We start from the raw sequence: 17,787 nt of genomic DNA, 5'->3' as shown, positions 1-17,787 counted from the left end.
TTCCCAAGTCTTAGAATTCTCAGCCTTGTCTTTAAGTGCCCATGAACTTGATGCACCCTATCTCTATGATCTCCTCCAGTCTGACAATCTTCTAGGATACTTGCACATCTTCATTGCTGATCTTCTGGCATCTCAATATTGCTTGTTCCACTGTAAACATCCATGCTTCCAGCTATCAATGCCTTAAAGCTGAAATTTTGTCCTTCTCTTCCTCCTCCTTTCTCTTGCTCAAACATTCATTAAAATGTGTCTCCTTGATCAAATCTTTGCTCATTTGTTCTAATATTTTATGTTGGTCAGTTTCCAAGTTTATTTAGAACACAGAACAATACAGCACAGAACAGGCCCTTCGGCCCACGATGTTGTGCCGAACATTTGCCCAAGCTTAAGCACCCATCCATGTACCTGTCCAATTGCCGCTTAAAGGTCACCAATGATTCTGACTCTGCCACTCCCACAGGCAGCGCATTCCATGCCCCCACCACTCTCTGGGTAAGGAACCCACCCCTGACATCCCCCCATACCTTCCACCCTTCACCTTAAATTTATGTCCCCTTGTAACACTCTGTTGTACCTGGGGAAAAAGTCTCTGACTGTCTTCTCTATCTATTTCCCGATCATCTTATAAACCTCTATCAAGTCACCCCTCATCCTTAGCCTTTCCAATGAGAAAAGGCCTAGCACTCTCAACCTATCCTCATACGACCTATTCTCCATTCCAGGCAACATCCTGGCAAATCTCCTCTGCACTCTCTCCAAAAGCTTCCACATCTTTCCTAAAGTGAGGCGACCAGAACTGCACACAGTACTCCAAATGTGGCCGTACAAAGGCCCTAAACAGCTGCAACATCACCTCATGACTCTTGAATTCAATCCCACTGCTAATGAACGCTAATACACCATAGGCCTTTTTACAAGCTCTATCCACCTGAGTGGCAACTTTCAAAGAGCTATGAACATAGACCCAAAGATCCCTCTGCTCCTTCACCTTGCTAAGAACCCTACCGTTAACCCTGTATTCCGCATTCTTATTTGTCCTTCCAAAATGGACAACCTCACACTTGACAGGGTTGAACTCCATCTGCCACTCCTCAGCCCAGCTCTGCATCATATCCAAGTCCCTTTACAGCCGACAACAGCCCTCCTCACTATCCACAACTCCACCAATCTTCGTACTGTTTGATCATTCTCTTTGGACGATTTTACTATGTCAGATGTGTGAAATAAATGGACATTGTTGTCCAATAAAAAACAGTCCCAATGTTGCCTCTAGTCCTTTTGCCAATTACCTTAAATCGGTGTCCTCTTGTTGCTGTCTCTTTGTCGCTGCCTACAATTTCCACCTTGTTTTTATTCTCTCATGGGATGTGAGCATCATTGGCTGGCCAGCATCTGTTGCTCATCCCTAGCTACTACTGAAAACGTGGTAGCAAGCTGCCTTTTTGAACTGCTAGAGTGAATTCCAGGATTTTGACCCACAGCCCTTGAAGGGATCGCAATGTGTTTTTAGGTCAAGATGGTGATTGGTATGGAGGACAACTTAGTGGTGGGCTTCTCATATCTGCTGTCCTTGTCCCTCTCGATGGAAGTAGTCATGAGTTTGGAAGGTGCTGTCTGAACAGCCCTGGTGAATTGCTGCAGTGCATCTTGTTGATAGTACATACACCTGTTACTGAGCGGTAGTGGAGGGAGTGGACACTCGTGGAGGTAATGCCAATCAAGTAGGCTGTTTTGCCCTAGATAATGTCAAGCTTCTTGAGTTTTGGTGGAGTTGAAACCATCCAGGTAAGTGGGGAGTGTTCCATCACACTCCCGACTTGTGCCTTGTAGATGGTGGGAAGGCTTTGGTGAGATGAATGTCACTGGGACAGCACAGAGGTTAGCACTGTTTCCTCACAGCGCCGGGGACCCGAGTTCAATTCCAACCTTGGGCGACTGTCCGTGTGGAGTTTGCACATTCTCCCTGTGTCTGTGTAGGTTTCCTCAGTTGTTCCAGTTTCCTCCCACAGTCCAAAAATGTGCAGGTTAGGTGATTGCCTGTAGTGTCCAGGGATGTGCAGGTTAGGTGGATTACCTATGGTAAATGCAAGGTGTAAGGGTGGGGGAAGGCGGGTCTGGGTGGGATGTTCTTCAGAGGGTTGGTGTAGACTTAACGGGCTGAATGGCCTGCTTCCAACACTGTAGGGATTCTATAAATTACTCATTGCAGGGCTCTAAGACTCTCATTTACTCTTGTAGCGACTATGTTTATGTGGCAAATCCAGTTGAATTTCTGGTCATTAGTGACCCCCAGGATTTTGGCAGGGGGAATTCAGTCACAATAACACCTTTGAATGTCAAAGGGTAGTTAGATTGTCTCTTATTGGCGATAGCAATTATCTTGTATTTATGTGGTGTGAATGTTGCTTGCCTTTTGCAGGTCTTGATACATTTGAACATTAACTGCTTTAGTATCTGAAGGGTCCTACATGATGCTGAACATTGTACAATGATCAGTGAACATTGAAGTCCAATGTCTTTTCTGGGTCAGCCCACCCCTGCAACCACCCCTCATCCCAGTTAACAAGATCCTGTTTTTGTAAGCACATGTGTCTGAATCAGGCCAGAAAAGCTGGGAATTTTTCCAGCTCTTACAACCCACTTCAGTGGTAAAGCATCCAGGCTCTTCGTTCAGGGAACTATGTCTGGACTACAAGCCAGTTATTCGAACATTACTATGGGGAAGGACCTAAGCATAACAGTGTAAGGAGAATACCATTTTATAACCTCTCAGGAAACATTCTCAAAGTTTCTGAATATTATTTAAATGGCATAGGACTCAACACAGTTTGTTCTCTTGAGCAACATGGATTAATGACAGCACCACAAACAAGATCTCTGCATCAATGAAAATAAACTATTAAAATATCAGCAAATAATTAGGCTTTGAACTGCATTTACTAAACAAGGAAATATGATGCTTAAAGTTACATATTATTAATAATCGTTGATTGGTCACATACCATTATGTTAAAGTGCTGTGCAGATAATTCATATACTTACTGTAAGGTGCTATCAGAAAAATGATCAATTTTCTGGTGGAGAGGCTTTGACAGATCATGGTTAATGTCAATTGGCCCAAACTTGGCTGAGTTGAATACTCCATCATTTCTACATATTGCCTTTAGTGTCTTGTGGAAACCTTGGTAATTTCTTCCACCACGCTACAAAACCATAATTTCAATATAAATATACATTACATTTTAAACCAATGTTTCCCTTATACTGTATTATTTAATGGTTACTAAATTATGTTGATAGGGCAAACTCAATGGCCTGCAGCTGTTCCTTTGTCAGGAATGGCTGGATCCATTCCAATTTAAAACACAAACTGTGCATAAGAGATTGGAGCTTTTTGTTACAACACGGGGTAAACCCCTCTGCTAAATTGAACCAGCTACACAAACGATTCAGTGCTGTAATCTGTTAACATTTGAGAGGCAAAGAGCTATCCCACAGGTCACTATTTAAAGAAAAAATGAACAACTTTATTCTGTAAATCCAGAGAATATTAAAACCAACAACTATTTATAACTCCTTTCTCTTAAACCTATCTTTTACCTCCCACTCTACAATACTAGTCCAATAAAATCCCAATTAAGATTTACAAAAAAAAACATATTTCAAAACCAGCCAGCTTTGTTGACTCTCCTTAGTAGATTTTCCTCTGTAGATTTTCTCGAGGTCGGTTTTGACGTTCTGCTGCACAAATGTTTGATAGACAGGTACCTTTCAGAGAGCTCTTCACCTAGCAGTCCTTACGTTGGTCCTGGGCAGTTCTCCTTCTAACTGTTCAAAATGTCAGTTTATACCCCAAAACATCAGATCATTTCATTAATATTATCAAAATTCTAAATTCAAATTTGATTGGATTTTGGTATCTTGGGGCATAATTTAAACTGATTGGCCAAATTTGAATTTGTTTCATGGGAACTCAGTTGCAGCTATTTGTTTTGACTAAGTGTTACATTCTAACTTTGTTCAGAACACTTTGTTGTGTCAGTCAGTCCTTGCTAGCTTTTCATTCCCTTAAAAAGGTATAGTATACCTCTACACATTCATAACACCTCCACCTTAAGAAACGAGTGAACCATTATAATGAAAAGATGCCTTCATTTTTTCTCTATTCCTTAACCACAATATTATGACAGACATAATGATTTTCTCTAAGTTCATATTAACTTCTTCCCACATACATGTAAGATTGAATAGATACCAATCTTATCTACACTTTGTCAGTGGAAAAGCATCCAAGATTACATTCTTACGACGAGCAACATGCACAATAAGTAAATTAAAAGTCTGTAACACAAGACTCCAATGAAATAGACTCATTCTTGTTGTTTAAGCATTCCAAGGATGGAAGAGATTTGTGATCCATGTACACAACTGTCTCCGACACATTGTTCGTGACATACACATTAAAATTTTGTAAGGCCAGTACCAAACTCTTTGTCAATTGTGAAGTATTTCCTCTGGTGGATGTTGAGTTTCTTTGAAAAGTAACCAACTGGCAGTTCAATCCCATCATCATCTTCCTGTAGCAGTACAGCTCCAACTCCTATGTCACGAGAATCGCTAGCAACTTTGAAAGGTTTCGAAAAGTTTGGTGTAGCTAAAACTGGTTTGGTGGTTAATATTGCTTTCAAATGGTCAAATACCTACTGGCATTGTTCTGTCCACCAAAACTTTGTGTTCTTCTTCAGCAAATCGTTTCACAGTACCACTACACTGCTGAGGTTTAGAACATACTGCCAATAGAATCCATTGAGTCCCAAACATCAAAGCACCTCTTTCTTCAAGTTTGGTTATGGACATTCCTCGATGGCCTTCACCTTGGCATTCCGTGGTGTCAATCTTCCATGACCGATGTTATGTCCCAAAAATGTCACCTCTGCTTTTGCGAATTCTGTTTTGTTTATCATCAGCTTTGCTTCTCATAGTAGTTCAAAGCGCTCTGCCAGCTGTACAATGTGATCTTTCCAAGATTTACTAAAGATCATTACATCGTCCAAATAGACTATTTGTTAACCCAGCTTTGAAATGTGGTGGGTGCGTTCTTCATTCTAAAGGGCATCATCTTGAACTAATATAGCCCATTTGGGGTCATAAATGCAGAAAATTATTTCGCCTTCTCTGCTAGTAACCACACAGTAAGTCCAACTTGGTGATGTAACTGGCTTGTCCAACTTTCTCGATACAGTCCACCAATCTCATTACTGGATATCAGTCTGATTTTATAACAATGTTGTCTTTCTGATAATCCATGCAAAATCGTTGAGTCCCATTCGGTTTGAGAACTAAGACGATTGACAAACTCCACTCGCTCTGACTCGGTTCGATGATATCCTCATTGAGCATGGCCTCCACCTCCTTCTGGACCTGTCTGGCTTTGAAAGGATTAAGCCAATAGGGGTGTTGTTTTATCGGAGCAGTATTCCCTACGTATATTTCACATACAATAGCAATAGTCTTCTCCACCTGATTCTTACACGTCATCATACTGCAGTAACAAACCTTTCAACTACATTCTATCTCCTGAGACAAAGTTTACTAACCTATCCCACTCCTCAAGGACTTCATGTTTTAACATATTGAGGCAAATCAAAATCCACCACATCTGGAATTGATTCCTCACTCCACGGGGCAGTACTAACACCTGTTTCTTTAGTTCTTTCTCTCTAGTATAATACGTTTTCAACATGTGAACATGACATAACCGATACCATTTTTTCTACTTGGCATCTCTACATGGTAGTTCAACTGACTCAACTTTTCTCTCAATTTGATAGGGACCTCTAAACCTAGCTTAGGAGGGATCTCCCAACACTGGTAACAGTACTAACACGTTATCCCCTTGGGAAAACATCCAAGTCTCAGAGTTTTTAATCTGCCACCAGCTTCTCTCTTATATCGTGTCCTCTTTAGGTGCTGTTTAGCCAACTCACCTACTCAATTTAATCTCTCCCTCATCTCCAACACTTATTCTAAGTGTGAGATCTCCGACTTTGGGCCTGTCAATTTTTCTTTAGTTAATTAGAATGACAAGAGAAAGATTAGAGCCAATCAAGGATAGTAGTGGAAGTTGTGCGTGGAGTCCAAGGACATAGGGGAAACACTAAATTAATATTTTTCGTTGGTATTCACTCTGGAAAAAGACAATGTTGTCGACGACAGTACGGAGATAAATGCAGCTAGACTGGACGGGATTGACATTTGCAAGGAGAAGGTGTTAGCAATTCTGGCAAGTGTGAAAACAGATAAGTCCCCTGGGCTGGATGGGATTTATCCTAGGATTCTCTGGGAAGCCAGGGAGGAGATTGCAGAGCCTTTGGCTTTGATCTTTATGTCACCACCGTCTACAGGAATAGTGTCAGAAGACTGGAGGGTAGCAAATGTTGTCCCCTTGTTCAATAAAAGGAGGAGAGACAAACCTGGTAATTATAGACTAATGAGCCTTACTTTGGGTATAGCTGAAATGTTGGCAAAGGTTATAGGAGATAGGATTTATAATCATCTAGAGAGGAATAAGATGATTAGGGATACTCAACACGGTTTTGTGAAGGATAGGTCATGCCTCACAAACCTTATTGATTTCTTTCAGATGGTGATCAAACAGGCGGATGAGGGCAAAGTGGTTGATGTGGTGAATATGGATTTCAGTAAGGTATTTGATAAGGTTCCCCACAGTAGGCTATTCCACAAAATACATGGGATTGAGGGTGATTTAGAGGTTTGGATCAGAAGTTGGCTAGCTTAAAGAAGGCAGAAGGTGGTGGTTGATGGGAAATGTTCTTACTGGTGTTGTTACTAGTGGTGTACCGCAAGGATCTGTTTTGGGCCACTGCTGTTTGTCATTTTTATAGATGACCTGGATTAGGGTATAGAAGGATGGGTCAGTAAATTTGCAGATGACACGAAGGTTGGTAGAGTTGTGGATAGTGATGAAGGATGTTGTAGGTTAGAGAGAGACATAGATAAGCTGTGAAGCTGGACTGAGAGGTGGCAAATGGAGTTTAATGTGGAAAAGTGTGAGGTGATTCACTTTGGAAGGTGCAACAGGAATAAAGAGTACTGGACAAATGGTAAAATTCTTGATTTGGAGGATGTTGGACTGGGGTGTACAAAGTTAAAAAAAGTCACAACACCAGGTTATAGTCCAACCTAATTATTTGGAAGCACTAGCTTTTGCAGTGCTGGTCCTTCATCAGGTGGTTGTGGAGTGTAGATTCTCGGTAATGTAGAAGAGCAGAGAGATCTCGGTGTCCATGTACATAGATCCCTGAAAGTTGCCACCCAGGTTGATAGGGTTGTTAAGGCATACAGTGCGTTAGCTTTTATTGGTAGAGCGATTGCGTTTCGGAACCATGAGGTCATACTGCAACTGTACAAAACTCTGGTGCAGCTGCATTTGTAGTATTGCATACAATTCTGGTCACTGCATTATAGGAAGGATGTGGAAACTTTGGAAAGGGTTCAGAGGAGATTTACTAGGATAGAACAGAGAACAGTACAGCACAGAACAGGCCCTTCAGCCCACAATGTTGTGCTGACCATTGATCCTCACGTATGCACCCTCAAATTTCTGTGACCATATGCATGTCCAGCAGTCTCTTAAATGTCCCCAATGACCTTCCTTCCACAACTGCTGCTGGCAACGCATTCCATGCTCTCACAACTCTCTGGGTAAAGAACCCACCTCTGACATCCCCTCTATACTTTCCTCCAACCAGCTTAAAACTATAACCCCTCGTGTTAGCCATTTCTGCCCTGGGAAATAGTCTCTGGCTATCGACCCTATCTATGCCTCTATCATTATCTTGTATACCTCAATTAGGTCCCCTCTCCTCCTCCTCTTCTCCAATGAAAAAAGTCCGAGCTCGGTCAACCTCTCTTCATAAGATAAGCCCTCCAGTCCAGGCAGCATCCTGGTAAACCTCCTCTGAACCCTCTCCAAAGCATCCACATCTTTCCTATAATAGGGCGACCAGAACTGGACGCAGTATTCCAAGTGCGGTCTAACCAAAGTTTTATACAGCTGCAACAAGATCTCACGACTCTTAAACTCAATCCCCCTGTTAATGAAAGCCAAAACACCATATGCTTTCTTAACAACCCTGTCCACTTGGGTGGCCATTTTAAGGGATCTATGTACCTGCACACCAAGATCCTTCTGTTCCTCCACACTGCCAAGAATCCTATCCATAATCCTGTACTCCACTTTCAAATTGACCTTCCAAAGTGCATCACCTCACATTTATCCAGGTTGAACTCCATCTGCCACCTCTCAGCCCATCTCTGCATCCTGTCAATGTCCCGTTGCAGCCTACAACATCCCTCTATACTGTCAACGACACCTCCAACCTTTGTGTCGTCTGCAAACTTGCTGACCCATCCTTCAATCCCCTCACCCAAGTCATTATTAAAAATTACAAACAGTAGAGGCCCAAGGACAGAGCCCTGTGGAATACCACTCACCACTGACTTCCAGGCAGAATATTTTTCTTCTACTACTACTCGCTGTCTTCTGTTGGCCAGCCAATTCTGTATCCAGACAGCCAAGTTCCTCTATATCCCATTCCTCCTGACCTTCTGAATGAGCCTACCATGGGGAACCTTATCAAATGCCTTGCTGAAGTCCATATACACCACATCCACAGCTCGACCCTCATCAACTTTTCTAGTCACATACTCAAAGAACACGATAAGGTTTGTGAGGCATGACCTGCCCCTCACAAAGCCGTGTTGACTGCATTTAATCAAGCCATGCTCTTCCAGATGGTCATAAATCCTATCCCTCAGAATCCTTTCTAACACCTTGAAGATGACAGACGTGAGACTTACTGGGCTGTAATTGCCGGGGATTTCCCCATTTCCTTTATTGAAGAGAGGAATTACATTTGCCTCTCTCCAGTCCTCAAGTACGACTCCAGTGGAGAGCGAGGATGAAAAGATCTTCGCAAGTGGCGAAGCAATTGCATTTCTCATTTCCCAAAGCAGCCGAGGACAAATCTGGTCCGGGCCTGGTGAATTGTCAATCTTAATGTTTGACAAAATTTTCAGCACATCACCTTTCTCTATCTCTATCCATTCCAGCATGCACACCTGCTCTTCAAAGGTTTCATTCACTACAAAGTTTGTTTCTTTCGTAAAGACAGAAGCAAAAAGCTAATTTAGGTCTTCCCCTACCACCTCAGACTCCACACACAAATTCCCTATGCTATCCCTGATCGGCCCTACTCTTTCTTTGACCATTCTCTTATTCCTCACATAAGTGTAAAATGTCTTTGTGTTCTCCCTAATCCGTTCTGCCAAGCCTTTCTTGTGCCCCCTCCTGGCTCTCCTCAGACCATTTTTGAGCTCCTGCCTGTAATCCTGTAGAGCTGAGCTTGAACCTAGCTTCCTCCACTTTATTAGATTAGATTAGATTAGATTACTTACAATGTGGAAACAGGCCCTTCGGCCCAACAAGTCCACACTGCCCCGCCGAAGCACAACCCACCCATACCCCTACATTTACTCCTTACCTAACACTATGGGCAATTTAGCATGGCCAATTCACCTGACCTGCATATCTTTGGACTGTGGGTGGAAACCGGAGCACCCGGAGGAAACCCACGCAGACACGGGGAGAACATGCAAACTCCACACAGTCAGTCACCTGAGGCGGGAACTGAACCCAGGTCTCTGGCGCTGTGAGGCAGCAGTGCTAACCACTGTGCCACCATGCCGCCCATAATGTAAGCTACCTTCTTCCTTTTGACGAGAAGCTCCACCGCTCTCATCATCCAAGGTTCCTTTATCTTACCACTTCTTGCCTGTTTCAGAGGGACATATTTATTCATCACTCACAACAACTGTTCCTTAAACAGTCTCCACATGTCTATAGTGCCTTTACAATGGAACAATTGCTCCCAGACCATGCTTCCTAACTCATGCCTAATTGCATCATAGTTTCCTCTTCCCCAATTAAATATCCTCCCATTTTGCCTAATCCTCTCCTTCTCCATAGCTATGTAGAATGTGAGGCAGTTGTGGTGGGAGAGCATTTTGGTGATAGTGACCACAAGATCGGATACCTGCCCCGGCTCGTTTTCGAGCACCAAGTCTAGAATGGCCTCTCCCCTCATCAGCCTGTCAACGCACTGAGTTAGGAAATCCTCCTGCACACACCTTACAAAAACAGCTCCATTCAAATCTTCTGCACAAAGGAGGATCCAATCAATATTGGGAAAGTTAAAGTCACCCATTACAACAACCCTACCATGTCCACACTGATGTTGCCTGGTATGGACGGAAGGCCTTATGAGGAAAGGCTGAGGGATTTGGGGCTGTCTTTGTTGGAGAGAAGAGGTTGAGGGGTGATTTAATTGAGACATATAAGATAATCAGAGGGTTAGATAGAGTAGACAGTGAGAGCCTTTTCCTCAGATGGTGATGGCAAGCACTTGAGGACATAGCTTTAAATTGAGGGATGATAGATATAAGGACAGATGTCAGATGTAGTTTCTTTACTCAGAGTAGTAAAGGTATGGAACACATTGCCTGCAACCGCAGTAGACTTGCCAAATATAAGGGTGTTTAAATGGTCATTGGATAGACGTATGGATGAAGATAGAATAGACGTAGGTTAGATGGGCTTCAGATTGTTGCACCAACCTGTGGAACCATCGAGGGCCCAAGGGCCTGTACTGCGCTGTAATGTTCTATTTTCTATGCTATCATTTTAAAGGGCCTCTCACTTTATGCTCAAATATTAACTTGAAGGGAGTGAACTGAGTAGATTCAGTGGGTGCAACTTGGGGCATCTCTAATTGCAAACAATATGAATGGGATGCCTTTATCCCAATCATTCAGTAATCCTGACGGGATGCTCTCAACATGGTCTTCAAGGTCTGATACCACCTTTCTAAAGCTCCCTGGGACTCAGGATGATACACATTGGATTTAAAGTGCTGTATACCGATGCTATCCATAACCTCCTTTAACAGCCTAGCAGTAAAAGTTTGATCCTTGGTCCGACTGAATCTCTGGGTAGCCCATACTGTCTGAAGAAAGCTACTGACTCCTCTACTACCCTTTTTGCCTTGATTCTCTGTAATGGAATTGCCTCCAGAAATCTGGTAGACACATCCATTATGTGTCTGTACCATTAACAAGTACTGGTTCCCACTTTTAGTTCTCGGGAGGGGACCTACACGATCAATTATAACCCGTGTGAAAGGTTCTTCAAGTGTGGGAATTAGCAATAAAGGTCATGGTTTTATTACTGCCTGTGGCTTACCTACCATTTGGCATGTATGGCACGTACGGCAAAAGTTCATCATATCCTTGTGCATTCTAGGCCAATAAAAATGTTTCTGTGCCTTAGCCTGAGTCTTTCATACCCCTCAGTGACTTCCTATAGGTAGTTCATGTGCTACCCATAACACTTGCAGGCTGTATGCTACCAGCAACACAATCTAGTGCATTTTGGCCCATTTCACCTTTGCAGTAACCTGCTGTGGTTTCCATTTCTGTCTTAGGATTCTATCTTTCAGTATAATAACCCTCAGTGATATCCTCTGCCTCCTTTTCAGAGTACACATCCACATATATATCTTTTATCGTCTTGTCTTTCTGTTGCAAGTCCCTTAGCCTTTCAGGACTAAACACTTCTGTCTGATCCTCTGCCTGTTCAGGATTTTCCTGCACCATTACGTCAAACAGGGTGCCTGATAACTGAACCTCAACTCCTTCATCTTTGTCTTCGGTTTTGCTTCTGATAGTGGGATCTGGTTACCACACAGTCTGGGAAAATACCAGGATATTTCTGTTTTAACTCCTCAGTTTCTTGGTCTTCCTTGGGCTTCTCCACAACAAGAGGTGTCACTTGCACCTTGGACTCTGCTAAATCATTCCCAAGAACAAAGTAGATTCCTGGAACTGACACTGTCAATCATTCCCAATGTAACTTCCCCGGTCTTGAGTTGGAACTTCAACTTTACATAGGGGAATGCTAAATTTCTGTCCATCTATCCCACAAATTACTACACTCTTGGGTAACAGATCAGAAAAAGTGTGCAAATTCACTCATTTCTTACTATGAGCAACTGGTTAGATCTCAAAAGTATACCTTTTTACCCTTCTCCCCTGTTTTTTTTACCCCCTGAGTAAACCTTACTCACAGAGGCGGATTCTTTACAGAGATCAGGTACTAACTCCATACCCAGCCCCTGCCTAGGCTGTGCACTTTCCTGCAGCTCTTTGCTCTTCTTGGGGTTTCCTTTACTATTTCCACTAACGCCACTGGCTTGGCTTCTTTTACCACATCTTTTCTGACAGTGCCTTTCTTTAACAACCAGCACTGTGACTTTGTGTCCCACTTTACCACAGTGGAAATTTCTGAGGCCTTTCACCGCCTTTCCACTTTCTTGGGCTTCTTTTTTTTTTATCCTGTAGTAAACTCTTACCAGGGCTCTCTATTCTTTCTTTCGTAGTGTAGGATCTCCCCTTGTCCTTAACTCTATCTCTCACAGGATGAAATTCTGGCCGGAAGCTTGCCTGATGCGTCAACATGTATTCAACTGCTAATTCTGCTGCTCTTCTCACTTCCTCAACTTGCTGTTCATCTAATTAAGTTCTTACGATCTCTGGAGTGAGTATTTAAACTCCTCCAGCAGCACGGTGGCACAGTGGTTAGCACTGCTGCCTCACAGCGCCAGAGACCTGAGTTCAATTCCCACCTCAGGCGACTGTCTGTGTGGAGTTTGCACATTCTCCCCTTGTCTGCGTGGGTTTCCTCTGGGTGCTCCGGTTTCCTCCCACAGTCCAAAGATGTGCAGGTCAGGTGAATTGGCCAATCTAAATTGCCCGTAGTGTTAGGTAAGGGGTAAATGTAGGGGTCTGGGTGGGTTGCGCTTCGGCGGGGCGGTGTGGACTTGTTGGGCCGAAGGGCCTGTTTCCACACTAAGTAATCTAATCTAATCTAATCTAATAATCTCTCTCAGAGCCTCAAAGGTCCTATCTATCCTCCAAGCATGCACCCATCTATCAAAGTGACTATGTTTAATTCTTTCAAACTCAACATAAATCGGACCTGGTTCCTTCTTTATGTTTCTGAACCGCTGTCTATAATGTTCTGGTACCAAATCATAAACACTTAAAGTAGCCTTTTTGACACCTTCATAATCTCTTGACCCCTCATTTGACACTCCTTGCATTAAAGCTGACACTTTAACTAATCCCTTTGTTTCATCACATGAGAAACCTTCCCAAAGATTCACTACATCTGTCACTGCCCAATCTACAACTACCCCCCTCTCAGATATATAGGTCTGATTTCCACGCTCTTGCTAAACTAGTTCAAACCCTCCTGAACCACACGAGCAAATCTCCCACTCAGGACATTTGTGCCCCTCCAGTTCAGGTGCAACTTATCCTTTATGTACAGGTCCCACCTTCCCCAGAAGGTCCCCCAATGGTCTAGGTATCTGAAGCCCTCCATCCTGCACCAGTCTCGCAGCTGCATTCGCTGACTGTTCCTCACCTCACTATCTCGTGGCACCAGTAGCAGACCTGAGATTGCTACTCTAGTCGTCCTGTTCTTCAGCTTCCAACCTAGATCTCTTTTCAGATCCTCAATCCCTTTCCTGGCTATATCATTGGTGTCAATATGTACCACAATTTCTGGCTGCTCACCCTCCCCCTTCAGAATCTTATAAACCCGATCGGTGACATCCCAGACCCTGGCACCAGGGAGGCAACATACCTTCCGGGAGTCCCGTTCCTGACCACAAAATCTGTCAATCCGTCTAATTATCGAGTGCCCTACCACTAGCGCTTTTTATTTTCCCCCCTTCCTTTCTGAGCACAGTGCCAGGCTCCGTGCCAGAGACGTGACAATTATGGCTTCCCCCAGTCGGCCATCCCCACCAGCAGTATCCAAAATGGTATACTTATTGTTGAGGGGAACGGCCACAGGAATCCCTGCCCTATCTGTTGGTTCCCTTTCCTCCCCCTGACTGTAACCCAGCTGTTCTTATCCTGTGTCAGAAGAGTGACCACCTCCCTGTACATCCTCTCAATTTCTTCCTCAGCCTCCCAGATGATCCGTAGTTCATCCGGCTCCAGCTCCAGTTCCATAACTCAGTTTTCCAGAAGCTGGAGTTGGGTGTATTTCCCGCAGATGTGTAGTGTTTTTCACCTGCCACATTCTGCAGGAGGAACATGCAACTGCCCTAACATCCATATCCCACTACTCTGAAAGCCCACACAGGACTAAACAAAGGAAAAGAAGAAAAGAAAAAAAAATGAGAAAACCTGAAAATTTACAAAGTTTACAGACTCTTCGTAAGGTTAGAGGAGGTGGGTGGGAGGGAGGGCCTACCATGTAGGGTCTCTGGTTTAGATCTCACCCACTTAAACTTCCTGGCAGCTCTCGTTTCTCTTGAGATAATGAGGAAAGAGATCAATCTGAGACTGGTACAGTTGAGAACAGAAGTGAGTCAAACAGTCAGGGACACAGCAGAGAACAAGGTAGGAAATAAAGTGCATATATTTCACTGCAAGGGACCTAACAGGGAAGGCTGATGAACTCAGGGCATGGTTAGGAACCTGGGACTGAGATATCATAGCAATTACAGAAACATGGCTCAGGGATGGGCAGGACTGGCAGCTTAATGTTCCAGGATACAAATGCTACAGGAAGGCTCGAGAGGGGGGCAAGAGAGGAGGGGGAGTGGCGTTTTTGATATAGCATTACGGCTGTACTGTGGGAGGATATTTTAAGGAAGTTATTTGGGTGGAACTGAGAAATAATAAAAGGGATGGGATTGTATTGTAGACCCCCTAATAGTCAGTGGGAAATTGTGAAACAAATTTGAGGAGATTTCAGTTATCTGTAAGAATAATAGGGTGGTTATGGTAGGGGATTTTAACTTTCCAAACAGAGACTGGGACTGCCATAGTGTTAAGGGTTTAGACGGAGAGGAATTTGTTAAGTGTGTACAAGAAAATATTCTGAGAGAGGAGGTGCAAAACTTGACCTACTCTTGGGAAATAAGGCAGGGTAAGTGAGGTGTCAGTGGGGGAGCATTTTGGGGCCAGTGACCATAATTCTATTCGTTTTAAAATAGTGATGGAAAAGGATAGACCAGATCTAAAAAGTTGAAGTTCTAAATTGGAGAAAGGCCAATTTTGACAGTATTAGGCAAGAACTTTCAAAAGCTGATTGGGGGCAGATGTTTGCAGGTAAAGGGACAGCTGGAAAATGGGAAGCCTTCAGAAATAAAATAACAAGAGTCCAGAGAAAGTATATTCCTCTTCGAGTTAAAGGAAAGGCTGGAAGTTATAGGGAATGCTGGATGACTAAATAAATTGAAGGTTTCGTTAAGAAAAAGGAAGCATATATAAGGTATAGACAGGATAGATCGAGTGAATCCTTAGCAGAGTATAAAGACAGTAGGAGTATACTGAAGAGAAACATCAGGAGAGCAAAAAGGGGACAAGAGATAGCTTTGGCAAATAGAATTAAGGAGAATCCAAAGGGTTTTTACAAATACATTAAGGACAAAAAAGGGTAACTAGGGAGAAAATAAGGCTGTTCAAAGATCAGCAAGGCGGCCTTTGTGTGGAGCCACAGGAGGTGGGGGAGATACTAAACGAGTATTTTGCGTCAATGTTTCCAGGGGAAAACTACTTGGAAGATATAGAATGTTGGGAAATAGATGGTGACATCTTGAAAAATGTCTATTTTACTGAGGATGGATGCTGGATGCCTTATGCCTTGAAACGCATAAAGTGGATAAATCCCCAGGACATGATCAGGTGTACCTTAGAACTCTGTGGGGAGCTCAGGAAGAGATTGCTGGGCCTCTTGCTGAGATATTTGTATCATTGATAGTCACAGGTGATGTGCTGGAAGACTGGAGGTTGGCTAACATGGTGCCACTGTTTAGGAAAGGTGGTAAGGACAAGCCAGGGGACTATAGACCAGTCAGCCTGACGTCGGTGGTGGGCAAGTTTAGGTTAGATTCCCTACAGGAGTTGTTGGAGGGAATCCTGAGGGACAGGATGTACATGCCTTTGGAAAGGCAAGGACTGCTTAGGGATAGTCAACATGGCTTTGTGCATGGGAAATTGTCTCACAAACTTGTTCGAGTTTTTTTGAAGAAGTAACAAAGATGATTGATGAGGGCAGAACGGTAGGTGTGATCTATATGGACTTCAGTAAGGCGTTCGACAAGGTTCCCCATGGGAGAATGGTTAGCAAGATTAGATCTTATGGAATACAGGGAGCACTAGTCATTTGGATACAGAACTGGCTCAAAGGTAGAAGACAGGGAGGGTGGTGGTGGAGGGTTGCTTTTCAGACTGGAGGCCTGTGACCAGTGGAGTGCCACAAGGATTGGTGCTGGGTCTACTACTTTTCATCATTTATATAAATGATTTGGATGAGAGCATAAGAGGTACAGTTAGTAAGTTTGCAGATGACACCAAAATTGGAGGTATAGTGGACAGCGAAGAAGGTTACCTCAAATTACAACAAGATCTTGATCAGATGGGCCAATGAGCTGAGAAGTGGCAGATGGAGTTTAATTCAGATAAATGCGAGGTGCTGCATTTTGGGAAACACAAATCTTAGCAGGACTTATACAATTAATGGTAAGGTCCTAGGGAGTGTTGCTGAACAAAAAGACCTTGGAGTGCAGGTTCATAGCTCCTTAAAAGCAGAGTTGCAGGTAGATAGGATAGTGAAGGCAGCGTTTGATATGCTTTTCTTTATTGGTCAGAGTATCGAGTATAAGGTTGGAAGGTCATGTTGCAGCTGTAAAGGACATTGGTTAGGCTACCGTTGGAATATTGCATGCAATTCTGATCTCCTTCCTATCGGAAAGATGTTGTGAAACTTGAAAGGGTTCAGAAAAGATTTACAAGGATGTTGCCAGGGTTGGAGGATTTGAGCTATAGGGAGAGGCTGAACAGGCTGGGGCTGTTTTCCCTGGAGCGTCGGAGGCTGAGGGGTGTCCTTATAGAGGTTTACAAAATCATGAAGGGGCATGGATAGGATAAATAGACAAAGTCTTTTCCCTGGGGATGGGGAGTCTAGAATGAAAGGGCATAGGTTTAGGGTGAGATGGGAAAGATGTAAAAGAGACCCAAGGCGTAACGTTTTCATGCAGAGGGTAGTGCGTGTATGGAGTGAGCTGCCAGAAGTAGTGGAGGAGGCTGGTACAATTGCAACTTTAAATGGCATTTGGATGGGTATATAAATAGGAAGGGTTTGGAGGGATTTGGATCGGCATGGACGGGTTTGACCGAAGGGTCCGTTTCCGTGCTGTACATCTCTATGATGAAGTTGCAACTTCTCAAGTTCAAATTCTCTCTCTCCTTCTCTATCCCTTTGCTCAGCTAAGAACTCTTTTTACTCTCCCTCTTTGTTTGTTTATCTTCTAACTCAATTTTCCTCAAAGATAATTTAAGTTTTCCTAACTCTACTGCATTTGTCTGTTTCTCTGACATACCTAAGCTTTCAGTAACTCCTTTACAATCTCAGCTTTTTGTTTGTCCTTTGTTAAACCCAAAGCTAACTTTTTTGATAATTCTAAAAGTATGGCCTTTTTCTTTCCTTCTAAACTTTCTTGGCAAATTTGAGAATCACCTTCAAACCCCAGAACCTCTAACAATTTTAAGAGCCATTTCTTTCATCTTTAATTTAACCAACCATAAGTCACCAAAATTGAACAAATTGCCTCACCTACATTTTAT

The 17,787-nt window shown here is 43.3% G+C and overlaps 1 protein-coding gene across 4 annotated transcripts in view; it reads right to left on the bottom strand.

Annotated features, from left to right (window-relative positions):
- The window catches only part of LOC140453699 (nuclear GTPase SLIP-GC-like), a 147,787-nt gene that overhangs the window by 16,600 nt on the left and 113,400 nt on the right, over window positions 1-17,787 (bottom strand). For all 4 annotated transcript variants that reach the window (XM_072548650.1, XM_072548651.1, XM_072548653.1 and 1 more), the window contains exon 14: window positions 3,043-3,203. In XM_072548650.1, coding sequence (XP_072404751.1) covers window positions 3,043-3,203 — 161 coding nt within the window. The remainder of the gene's footprint in view (window positions 1-3,042; window positions 3,204-17,787) is intronic.

This window comes from Chiloscyllium punctatum, chromosome 27 (assembly GCF_047496795.1).
Source record: "Chiloscyllium punctatum isolate Juve2018m chromosome 27, sChiPun1.3, whole genome shotgun sequence".
Classification (NCBI taxonomy): domain Eukaryota; kingdom Metazoa; phylum Chordata; class Chondrichthyes; order Orectolobiformes; family Hemiscylliidae; genus Chiloscyllium; species Chiloscyllium punctatum.
The sequence above is the reverse complement of the archived record's forward strand: the minus strand, read 5'-3'. Positions and strand labels throughout refer to the sequence as shown.